General features: G+C 41.5%; 1 protein-coding gene across 5 annotated transcripts in view; it reads right to left on the bottom strand.

Annotated features, from left to right (window-relative positions):
* NR2C1 (nuclear receptor subfamily 2 group C member 1) overlaps positions 1–12,770 on the bottom strand; it is a 64,006-nt gene that overhangs the window by 4,709 nt on the left and 46,527 nt on the right. For 4 of the 5 annotated variants that reach the window (XM_075428082.1, XM_075428084.1, XM_075428085.1 and 1 more), the window contains 4 exons: positions 12,439–12,578; positions 10,381–10,518; positions 5,044–5,149; positions 3,964–4,521 (listed from right to left, as the gene is read on the bottom strand). In XM_075428082.1, coding sequence (XP_075284197.1) covers positions 4,347–4,521; positions 5,044–5,149; positions 10,381–10,518; positions 12,439–12,578 — 559 coding nt within the window. In that variant the 3' untranslated portion in view covers positions 3,964–4,346. Of the gene's footprint in view, positions 1–3,963; positions 4,522–5,043; positions 5,150–10,380; positions 10,519–12,438; positions 12,579–12,770 lie in introns of those variants that run through there. The other variant, XR_012764723.1, reaches the window with a different exon arrangement.

The following is a 12,770-nucleotide window of genomic DNA, read 5'->3' as shown; positions in this document are numbered from 1 at the left end:
GAACTTATGATGAAAATTTATTATTATGAAAAAATGTAAGAAAACTTTTGGGGAAAAAAGGTTACTTACCACTAGCCAGAGCTCTTTGCAATGCATTGTGTGTATACACATTTGCTCTACAGAGGTCCAAACACCAGAGGTAGCCAAGATCACAAAAATGGAGTTTTTTTGGCCCTCACAATGCTGTGGGTATGTACTCCTCTTTCTCCCTTTTCCTTGACTTGACAGCAAACATAGAGTTATTCTGTCAGCCACACATAGTATGGGAGAAGGGTATATGGTTATGACATATATGGACAACACACAAGTAGCTAGAATCCCTTTGAGATAAGCAACTCTTCTTTATGTGCATATCCATATAATTTGCCACACCACAGATAATCAAGTGTCCCAGTATTCTCAGAAGAAGGTGGCTGGCAGAGACCGCGTGGTTCTTTGGTTGAAGATTTCTTGAAATAGTTGTCCAGTTTGCAAAGATATGAAACAGAGCTATTATTGAGCAAAGCCTCAAATGTAGTCTGTGAACAAGACGAATATATCCTGATTACTGATGGTGACTCAAGTATACTGTTCAAGAGAGGTAATACAGTCCATTACCTAGTTTGGAGATAGTTATCCTGTTTGACTTCTCAGCTGGTCAAGAGAACCAGATTAAAGATAATCTGAAAGTATCTCTCCCATGCAAATAAGAACACAATATTCTTTTGTTACCCAACACATGAAGAGATATCTCGTACCTGAAAATACAGGATTTAAAAAAAACAAACAATGGAAGGGTCAATTTCCTGATTCAGTGATCTGACAAAAATCCCAGATGAAGGCCAAGTAAAAGGCATGGGAGGGAAAAAAGTAAGCCATCGGCATTTGGATCTTCTGCTGGCCAGCAGAGTCGATGGGCTTCAACAAGAACAGCAAGGATATGTTTCAAACACCTGAATTTAAACAACCTGATGTAAAACATGACCAAGGATCTTGTTCTCTTGAGTCAGCACTTCCTAAGAAAGTAGTCTTGACCCAGCAGTCAGTGGTAATGGCAGTCCACACATTACTGAAGTAGGCTAACTTGTATTCAAACAGACTATGACACAAAAAGGAAGGAAGAACAGAAATCCAGAGAAAATAAGGTTCTGAGGCCATCTCCTCCAAAACAGTGCTGTGACGGAAAAGCTAAAAAATAAGCAAACCAGCTATGGAAAGGCAGCTAAATACCCATCAAGGACTACAAGAACCTCACTAGTGTATGCAGAGGTGCTGTCAGGAAGACTAAGGCTCAGCTAGAACTGAAATTGGCCAAAGATGTCAAGAATGACAAGAAAGGGTTCTTCAGATATGTGAGCAGTAAGCAGAAGCACAGGGAAGACACAGCCCCATTGCCTAACAGGGCAGGGAAATGACTCACTAGTAACGCTGGCAAGGCAGAGGTTCTCAGTGTCTTCTTTGCCTCTGTCTTGACCAGCATAGCTGGACTGCCGAGCATGGGATCAAGCAGCTACGACAATGCATGTGTCGACCCACCAGCAGTGGAGGAAGAGCTGGTCTTCAGCCTCTCGCAAGAGCTCAACCCACATAAATCCATGGGCCCTGAGGAAATCCACCCTAGGGCATTAAGTGGCTGGCACTGGTGCAAGGCCACTGTCTATTATCTTTGAAAAGTCTTGGAGATCTCAATGTAAGAAAATTTTTTTATGCTGAGAATAATTACCTTCCTCAGGGACGTGGTGGAGTCCCCATCGCTTAAGGTTTTCAACATGCAATTGGACAGGTGCTAGATAATCTCATCTAGGCTCCCTCTCCCATGAAAGGTTGGACTGGATGATCTTTCAAGGTCCCTTCAAACCTGGGCTGTTCTATGATAAAGATGGATGAGCTGAGGGATTCAATCGCTAAAGATTTACGTCTGTAGAAACACCAGTATTTTCTGAGCTGTTTCTGAAGCTGGACAGTACCATGCAAGAGGCTGCACCAGCTGAATCTTTCGGCCAGCTGTAAACAAAGAACTGCCTATCACACCTGAGTCTCAAGCTGTGGAATAGAAGATTTCTGCAAGGATGTGAGAGAGATTTGCACAACGTACTGCATTTAGAAGGAAAACAAGCTTTTATTTCCATCTTACTATTATCTGGGTTACATGAATCTGGAGAATATTGGAGTAAAACTCTCCTAAGAGTATTGGAATGCCCAGGAAACCACCTCCAAAATACTCCAGAGTAACGTGCTGTCAGCTTCCTTAAAAGGTTTAACCTAGAGGACTGTAAATCTCCCGAGCCCTTAGGGCCAGAAGTGGGTTAGGGATGGCACAGGGCTAAAAAGCAGGGTCAGAATTCCTAAGGAGAGCTGAACTGAAGAATGATAGACTTCCACCTGCAATTTGGTCCCACAGATAACAAGATGGGCCTCTAACCCCTAGGGAGAGGATAAGCACAGCATATTGGCAGCAACTGTCTTTCATATTTCCATAAACCCTGCTGATGAGATGCACGCCTCCTGAGACGCAGAGAAGTAATCCTCATGCTGCTCTCTGGGGAACACAGATGAAGAGCTTGAATCTTGCACCCTTCGGCAGGTGCAATATGGGAAGAGCTCAGCAGCCACGGCCAGCTCCGACACTGAAGGTTGTCCTTCAGCAAGTGCTGAGGCAGAGCAGGGGCGATGGTTTCATCCCATCAGGCATCCTCAGCACTGAGTGCATTGGCCTGTGGTACTGGACACGACCGCTGCAGCAGTACAGCCTCAGATTACAGAGCGTAGGCGGACGAAGATCCAAGCAGCTCAGTTAGTGGAATTGAAAAGAACACAGAAATTCAGTGTCAGAGGGAGTTCTCTGATTCTTTTTGGCTGGTTGAGATCCTCAGGTGAAAACCTACAGAACTCATCCAAGCCTCATCTAGTAGTCTTTCGGAGTTAGGGTAGCCTTGGAGCTGCTAGTGCAGAGGGGGCAAAGGGCCCCATTTCAGCTGATCTTCCGGCTAAGAAATTTCTGGTGCACCCATGAGTTTCTTGATTCGCTTCCAGAGAAAGAGAAGGTTCGTGATAAACAGAACTCGGCCTTGATCCAAGATTTAGAAATTCCTAAATGCTAGTGTCAGAGGTAGACCACCACTTTTACCAGGATTCTTCTCTCACTTTAAGCAACAGGTATTAAATGTGCAAGGGATGTGTAACTTCCTGTTGCAAAAGGAAGCAAGTAGCAACCGTATGTCAGCGTTACTTGTCAGTGAGGCACCTGCCTCAAGAGAGAAAAACATTTAAATCTATCCTTAGATGGAGCTATGGAGTATGATTCAGGCAACATATATGAGGTATCTAGACCCATTTCTAATAAGGAAAGGAAAAGCAGCAGAGACCATGCTCCCACAGGGAGGGGCACTGGATTTGACAAACTCAAATTTAAAAAATAATCATACGAGACTGGTTGGAAAAGAGAACTACATAGCCAAAGGCTAAAAATAATCAAAAAATAAAGACATGAAGATGAGTGAAGAGGCATCTGGAATGCTGCCATCGTTGTGCACTGAGCATGAAAGAGGGAGGGGTAATGTGAAAAAGTTTTAACTTCTGAGACCAGAAAAAACAAGAGGATGCTGTCTTTGAATATGTGCAGTTAGTCTTTCACAGTATGAAACAGCTGATGTCTACCCAAGACGTCATACTACAACACGGTATTGCCGTGCGTCCACAAAACAGTCAGTACTGACCCTTTGCTGCTTCACTTTTGATCAACTGCACCAACAGACCATCAGAATATTTTAAAATGTTAACTTCCTCTACTTTCCCTGCGCTTCTAACGGTGTCCAGTGTTTCATTCAACAAGAAACAAATCTCTCCTCAACACAACAGGAAAAACTAAGTTTGATTATAAAGGTCTCGTTTCCATACAAACACTGGCCTTTTCAGGATGTTTGATCATGTATTTTCTATTTGATCAGTAAGAAAGAACTAGTAGCAAAACACTGAAAACACAACTCAGAGAGGAAAGTTAATTTATTTGTCTAAAACATCAACTAAGTTGAGATACCTTAGTTCAGTCAAAGTTTCTTCAGTTTCTTCACAAGCCTGGACTTCATAAACAAATATTCCAAGTTCATCTATCTACAAAAATAGGATGGACAATTCTTGACTTTCTTCAGTATCAAGTTAATTTACAGGTCCTTGAAGATCAGATGAAAAATAGGAAGTGATCCTATATTCCTTAATACACTCCACCATGTTTCCCAAGTGTACTGGAAAGAAGGAATATCAGCCTTCTTTGAAAAGGTGCGTGGGAAGGCTTATTGCCATCTCTTGGAGACAGGGTATGCATTTACATCACCATGACTGCCATGGTACAGAATCCTCAACTGCTGCTTTTATACGGCATGACCAATTATCTGAGAGTTGTAGTCCGCTGTCTCCATTCGCAGAATATATGGGATGATGCTATCAATCTGAACATTTCCAATTAGTCCTGCAAAGAATAGCTCTTCAGTGATGGCAGCATTCATCAGCCTAAGAGCAGGCAATCGGAGAAGAAGTCTAGACAGTCTGGAAAATAAGTTTGGTAAAAAGTTACTCGTCATCACAGATTCTGGAGTTACTCACAATCATCAGTAAGAGAAGAGAAAAAATTAACAAGGGTCAACACTGGTCAAAAGTCACTACTTCATGAAAGGCTTAAATATTTACATCAGCAGAGTATTAAATTTATGTTCAGTCATGTCTTCAACAGTACAAAAAATATGAATATGCCTGTCAATGACATGGACTCTATAAAGTTTGGACTTAGACTAAATGAGGAAATATTACAAGTAGGTGCAATTCAAAATGAAAACATTAAAAATATTTATTTCCAGTATTTCATTTTTGGAAATTAATAATGAGTAGATAAATAATAATCATAATATGTACGAGTACATGCATAATAGTTGAAGTGCTTTAAAGATAATTTCTTACCTTTAAGGAGGTAAGAAGAAAATGTATATATTTATTACAAGAAATACCATACAAATCAGTATCACTGGTGCTCTGAAAAAAGAATCAATCAAGTAAGCATGTAACTTCACAGACCTGTAAGTATCATCTGGATATGCTTTTGTTACGTAGTCTTGGAACTCCATGTAAGCTTTTTCTTGAAATTTCTCAATCTGTACCACATTTTCTAGACCTGGGTGATCTGAAAAAAAACCCCCACCCTACATTATTATACCTGCTCCGTATAAGATATGCTAAAGTCCACACAGATTCACTAATTCTAAGCATACGGAAATCATTATTTGGTAGCTGTGGCAACTTCATCATTTTAGTGGAGGACACTGCTTTACCTCCTTATATTTCTTTTATCTATGTTTATGTTTTACATAGCTTTTTATAAACACAGCCAGACATTTTGAAGAGTTCAAATAAAAGCAGCACTTGCAATGTTTACGTCAGTCTTGATGATACAGCTCTGTTCTCTGTGTCGCAGCAGAACAGCATTGTTTCAGCACACTGACATTTATTGGAATATTGTATGCACAAACAGCATTTGGGTGGGAAGTGAAGGATGAAATCAAGATCAGTGGCAAAAGCAGAATAAGCAGCTATGAACCATTTGTTTCCTAAAAACTGCAGAAGATATGTAGCAGATCATTCTTTTTCAACTGTTTGGTGCCAAATTTTCAAACACGCTAAACATGATTTTTAGCAGTGATTTAAACTCACTTTACGTGGTCTGTAATTTTCATTATCCATCGTTCTTAATGTAATTATTTTACTGTCATAGTAGCACGACAAATCACATAGATTTTATTTTTCAGAAATGGAATCACAAATGAGCTGCCAAATTATGTCAGATAAAAGATTATTTCTAACAGTCACTCCTTCTCTCTAAATATATGGCCTTCCATCAACAAAACTAGGAGTTTTTGGTCTAGCTCTGCAGATACAGAAGCCGTCAGAGCAATTTAGCAGTTATGTGATACATTGGACTCCGCTGAACACATCATTTCACAGAGGAGTATTTTGTCCTATATAGTAATTTAGTCATTCTGAAAGCATGATTTCAAATGGACAAGAGATTAACAAGTTTGTAAAGAAGCAACACATCTTGCAGGGCTGTCGTTGACATGCAATATGCATCGCTTCATGACGCTGCTTTTAGAGCAATGTAAGAAACACCGCGAGGAGTCAACTTCTGCAAACAGTAGTCTGAAGACCACAGCTAGTACGCCAGTAGCCATTTATAGAGATGCAAAGCCTTCCAGGCACTCCCTTTACACCCTTCTCTTTGCCCAAGGCTGTCTTGTGACAGTCAAACAGCTGGCTTGGCACAGCACATTTTCAGTAATCTTCCAGTCTCCAGCTACGGAAGACAGCAAATCAGCAGGGCCTGCTAAAGCGATGCTCTTACCTTAGGACTCTGCTGCATGTGCAGCCCAGCCCCATCCTGTAGCAGAGCAGTGAAATCCCTGAAATTGTAATTTCTGGCCGATGAATCATTGCCAGAATATCCCTTCTGTTCGAGGTACTGAACGTGACTTTCAGGTATGTGAGGATTTAGTTATATGGCTCATAGGATCAAGAATAGTGACAACTAATTGCCTTTGAAACAGCTACACATCATTAGGAATGTGATCCTGAAAGCATGTGAGCTAAAGAAAAATTCATCTCCATCATGTGACTGGATGTAGTCTTTTCCCAAGATATTTTCCCTTCCACCTTTTGTGTTAAATCTAATTGGAAGGAGACAAATTAACTCCAGACTAAACAAGTAAGTAAATACTACTTTGCAAGTGTAAGGTTCCTAGAGAAATATTTCTGGTGTCTAACAGGACTGACACGCCAGCAGATTCTGTCATAAAACTTAGCAGACATTGTGCTAGAAAAATGGGCTTAGGGTAATTCTTCCATCATTTTGTTTCTTTCCTGCAGCAACCTGTACCAGTTCTGAGTATGGAATGCCACAAAAGGATTATTTTGGGGTAAGAACACCTAATTGTGTCTCCTGTAAGCATTATCTACTGAAATTAAATAAGCAAATATCCTCCCACCCCCCACTTAAAGAAAGTCACTGCCTCTTCTGATGTAATGGTGAAAAGTGAAAGCAACTCTTCAGTCCTCAACAGAAAAGAAATATTGCAAACATTTTCAAGCGGTCTTCATATTTGCGGTTAAACTCATGGTGGGTACTGTTTATCAAAAAACTGAAATCATTCCCGTGCTTCAGTGGATTTAGAAGCAAACAAGTAAAATCATGCAAGATTCTCCTAGTCATGAGGACTGACAGCAGGATCATGTTCTATAGTGAAAATTTAAAAATTTAAATTGCTTAAAATTTACATTTTGGAAGTTCCAAAAGATTTTCTCACTTCAACTAATTCTTCTGTGAAAGGGTGAAATGCAAATAAATGGAAAAAGAAAGTTCTTCTTGGATCTAATAAATCTACAGTCCTGAGAGGAACCAAACAGCCAGTCCTCCTCCATATCCTACACTACTGACGGGAGGCAGGTCACTAAGATTCAGACAGCTTTTTAAATTTTACTCTGATCTTTTCTATGGGACATCAGCATCTAAAAAAGGCAGAGCAACAAGGATTAAGGAAGCTGTTAATGCTTTTAAAACTTTCTAAAGCAAAATGGAGTGACTGAAGACTTACTTTCTCAATGTGACAGTGAAAAATTCCTGGAGGTATAGAAAGTACTTGAGCTTTACACACTTTTATCAAAAGATTTGGTTCTGGTTTTATATTAAAAATCCCTAAATTCTGAATGATGATTCTAAGACCTGCCATATACTGATACAGTCTCTGAATGCCTTTAGGGGAAAGTTAATTCTACAATTTTCAAATAAAGAAAATTAATTTTGTAATTTTCTACAGTCCAGGCATATGCGCTGTTTAACCTAACTACTCAGTCACTATCTGTTATAACCAGAGAACCCTTTATTCCTCCATACTGTAGATTAATCTCCCAGAAGGAAAAAACAACCATTCTTTTATTTTATCTTCACTGTCTAATGTATGTCCATTAACATTACTTGGAGTACCTTAGGCAAATACTGTTCAGAAGACAGAAATAATAATGTAAGGGAATGTTTGTGGTGTTCATTCACCAGAAATGCTGTATGTAGTATTTATTTCCAGAATACCTATGTGAAGTGAGGTGATATGTTTCTGTAATTTTGCATGCGAGAATCAATGCGCGGAGAGAGAGTCTTTCACACATTAAAAACCCAACTTCAGTCCACCTCGGCTGGATATGCACGAGCAACACTTCTGAAATCTGAATCTGGCAAGGGATGTCAGAAACAACAAGAAAGGCTTCTTTAACTACATCAGGAGCAAAAGGAAGGCTAGGGACAATGGGGGGCCACTGCTGAATGAGGTGGATGTCCTGGTGACGGAGGATGCAGAGAAGGCAGAGCTTCTGAATGCCTTCTTTGCTTCAGTCTTCAGTGCCAAGGCAGGCCCTCAGGAATCCCAGGCCCTGGAGGCAAGGGAGGAAGCCTACAGAGAGGATGACCTTCCCTTGGTCGAGGAGGACTGCGTGAAGGATCGCTTAAGCAATCTGGACGCCCACAAATCCATGGGCCCGATGGAATGCACCCACGAGTGCTGAGGGAGCTGGCGGCTGTCATTGCTGAGCCACTCTCCATCATCTTTGAGAGGTCCTGGAGGACAGGAGAGGTGCCTGAGGACTGGAGAAAAGCCAATGTCACTCCAGTCTTCAAAAAGGGTAAGAAGGAGGACCCAGGGAACTACAGGCCGGTCAGCCTCACCTCCATCCTGGGAAAGGTGATGGAGCAGCTCATTCTGGAGGTCATCATCAAGCAAGTGGAGGAAAAGAAGGTCATCAGGAGTAGTCAGCATGGATTCACCAAGGGGAAATCATGCCTGACCAATCTGATAGCTTTCTACGATGGCATGACCGGATGGGTAGATGAGGGGAGAGCCATGGATGTTGTCTACTTAGACTTCAGCAAGGCTTTCGACACGGTCTCCCACAACATCCTCCTAGGGAAGGTCAGGAAGTGTGGGCTGGATGAGTGGTCGGTGAGGTGGACTGAGAACTGGCTGAATGGCAGAGCTCAGAGGGTTGTCATCAGCAGCTCTGAGTCTAGTTGGAGGCCTGTTAATAGTGGTGTCCCCCAGGGGTCAGTACTGGGCCCAGTCTTGTTCAACTTCCTCATCAACGACCTGGATGAAGAGTTAGAATGTACCCTCAGCAAGTTTGCTGACGATACAAAACTGGGAGGAGTGGTGGATACACCAGAAGGCTGTGCTGCCATTCAGCGTGACCTGGACAGGCTGGAAAGTTGGGCAGAGAGGAACCTGATGAGGTTCAACAAGGGCAAGTGTAGGGTCCTGCACCTGGGGAGGAACAAGCCCATGCCTCAGTACAGGCCTGGGGTGGACCTGCTGGAGAGCAGCTCTCTGGAGAGGGACCTGGGTGTACTGGTGGATAACAAGTTGACCATGAGCCAGCAGTGTGCCCTGGCTGCCAAGAAAGCTAATGGGATCCTGGGATGCATTAGGAGGAGTGTGGCCAGCAGGTCGAGGGAGGTTCTCCTCCCCCTCTACTCCGCCCTGGTAAGACCCCGTCTGGAGTGCTGCGTCCAGTTCTGGGCGCTCCCCAGTTCAAGAAAGATGAAGAACTACTGGAGAGAGTCCAGCGGAGGGCTACGAGGATGATGAGGGGACTGGAGCATCTGTCCTATGGTGAAAGGCTGAGGGAGCTGCGCTTGTTCAGCCTGAAGAAGAGAAGGCTGAGAGGGGAACTTATAAATGCCTATAAATACCTTAAGGGCGTGTGTCAGAAGGACAGGGCCAGACTCTTTTCAGTGGTGCCCAGCAACAGGACAAGGGGCAATGGGCACAAACTGAAGCACAGGAAGTTTCGTCTGAACATGAGGAAGAACTTCACTCTCAGGGTGACGGAGCACTGGAACAGGCTGCCCAGGGAGGTGGTGGAGTCTCCCTCTCTGGAGATATTCAAGACCTGCCTGGACAAGGTCCTGTGCAGCCTGCTGTAGGTGACCCTGCTTCGGTAGGGGGGTTGGACTAGATGACCCACAGAGGTCCCTTCCAACCCCGAACATTCTGTGATTCTGTGATTATTAAACTGCAGGTCCTCAGAAAAAGTGCCCCAGGAAGGAAGCACAGAATTAAAAGCAACAAATAAATAAATATTTTTTAAAAACAGCAATGGCAGAGGCAAGAGTAAAACTTAAGTCTCCAAAGCAGCATTCACCTATTTACATTAAAAGATTAACCCTCTTCTTCCTCCAGTCCTAATTACACACCTTCCAAGATTCCTCAAGAAGCGAGGCAGTAATTCTACACGTGATAGTAACACCACAGAATGAAACAGGCGGACGTCATCTGACGAAAAGCAGCATAAAGTTTTACATTTGGAAGAATTACATACCAGGACTGAAGAGGACGATTGCTTTCAAATATGCATATTCATATCCATCTAGGCAAAGCTTAACCATGCTGTTACAGAACTCTTGCAGCTTGAAGATATGCTCCATGACTAGTTTTCCTCTGTCTGTTGGCAGCTTATCTGAGTTGACAAACACATGAAACATGCAACCCACACATCAACACACACGCAGAAAATGTGGTCACACTGGATTTTTAAAAATAATGATTTGTATTACACATAAACAGTGCGAAATCTACACCATTTATAAACTCACACGCTAGGTCTGAATAATCTTGACACCAACATTTATGGCCTATGACAATCTTTTTTTTCCACCCTCACATTGTACAATTAGGTCTTTTCCTGCCCCTAAAGCTTCCAGTAATCAGGGGTGGACTAGGGCTTGAAATGATCAACGGAGGGGAAGACTACATGCAAGCAAAGGAAAGACTGCTACTGTGTGCTCTGTGTCTGAGGCCCGGTGCCATGAGGGAGGCTCGTGTACAGTTTCACGGGTTATTTCAGCCAGCCGAAGACCATGCCACTGCTGAAAGAGAAGGTGTTCTATACACCATTCCTGATTTGCATCTAGGGGAATGGGGTTGGTGCAGAGCAGTTCCCCTTGGTGAGCAATTGCTAAGTGGCTTCAAAATCCCATTCCCTCCACGAGCCATCAAACTAGGGGTCCCTTGTTATCACTCGGAGACACTGCAGCTGGTGTACTACACAACCCAAAGCTACCGGATATAAATCTCCAATTTGTGCATTCAAACTGAATTCCCAAATTAAATGGCAAAAAATATACATGTAGCGATGATAAAGCCATGATTAATTACTGCAATACCATTTTTGGTCCACATGCTTAAAAATTATGTAGGGCAAAGTAAGTTCCCAAATTCCATTTGTATCACTCCTAAAGACATTGACAGATTTATTTGTTAGTATCTTTAGCAGATCCATTACATGTAGTGGTTTAATCAATTTGTTTCAATTTTGTTATTTATTGGAGGATCTTGTGGATATTTTTAAAATGTGAAAACCTCTCAAAAATAATTATTTAATTCCCTTATAAAAAGAGAGGAAAAATCTATAGTCTTGTGCACTGTTCTATAGCTTACCACTCTGTTTTTGCATAGCATTAACAGCAGTGAATTTTCATCCACATCACAGGAAATAACCCTTAAAACGTTGTTAAACCTGAAAATGCTACCATTTTTATATATGCATCTACCTTATTAAAAATGTGTTAAGACTATGAACAGATGAAGACTATACTATTTTCGACTGGTTAGCTTTTAGGGCTCACAACCATGTGACCATTCACAAGCACACAAAGCAGGCGAGTTAAAGGACTCCCTTTACCACTCAGAAGAACATTTCCTTCACTGTAGCGTAAATGAAAGAGGAGGCCAACTGACACCTCTTTCATTTGAATAAAAAATATGCAAAAGATGCAGGATGTAGGATTAATAAGGAACAAAGTACACTTAGTGAAGATCTGTTGAAGGCTTGCATGTAGTCTAAATCAGGTACACAGTAGTCAGCAAGCCAAGTTATGTAAAGGAAGCGTATCCCCAAGCTGGCATTCGGCTGCTTTGTTTCACAGCTCGGACACGTGGGTCATTCTTGACTTTATACCCTCGACAGAGAGGAATCATACCCACAGTACACTTGTGTTCTCTAATGCTAATGCTGCCTGACATATTCCTAATCTGAACTAACGTATATTAACAGAACAGCAGAACACTACTAGACATTACAGAGACACACAATAAGAACAACCCCAGTAAATGCTAACCCTATATTAGATACATGTTTTTTAATTTGGGGGTAAGTATTAGCACAGCTGACTTGCAAAACTGCTAAAAAAATCCATCTTGTAATGGATTTTTTAGTATTTTCTAGTATTATTTTGTTTCAATACTAACCACAAAACTCTATAAACAGTAAGTTTTCAGTAACAACTGAAGGGTAAAGTAAATGCTTCTGCACAGTTCAAAACTGAAAAAACATGAAGCAATTCCCCAAGTCTGGCAATATGCACAGTATACACCTTACCTTGCTGTAAACTGCCATGAAGGTGATTAACAAATGCAGTTAATATAGTTGCCACATTCATAACTTGTGAACATTGTGCAAGACCAAGCGTAAAAAGTTCATTCCAGCAGGCTTTTACTAATGATATGCTGTTATCCTGTCTATTAAAAAATACAATAATTTAACTTAATAAAACCAGCCATTTGCATTCACATTTTTTTTAATTTGAAGAACACTTCATAAAACATTAATCTAATCCAACATTGCAACTAGTACCAAAATGAAGCCCCGCATCAAAAATATTTTTATTTGCATGCTAGGATTAAAATACCTATTTTAGAGTGACTTTTGTA

Source organism: Opisthocomus hoazin, chromosome 8, assembly GCF_030867145.1.
Source record: "Opisthocomus hoazin isolate bOpiHoa1 chromosome 8, bOpiHoa1.hap1, whole genome shotgun sequence".
Classification (NCBI taxonomy): Eukaryota; Metazoa; Chordata; class Aves; order Opisthocomiformes; family Opisthocomidae; genus Opisthocomus; species Opisthocomus hoazin.
Note: the sequence above shows the minus strand (reverse complement) of the source record. Positions and strands in the feature narration are given on the sequence as shown.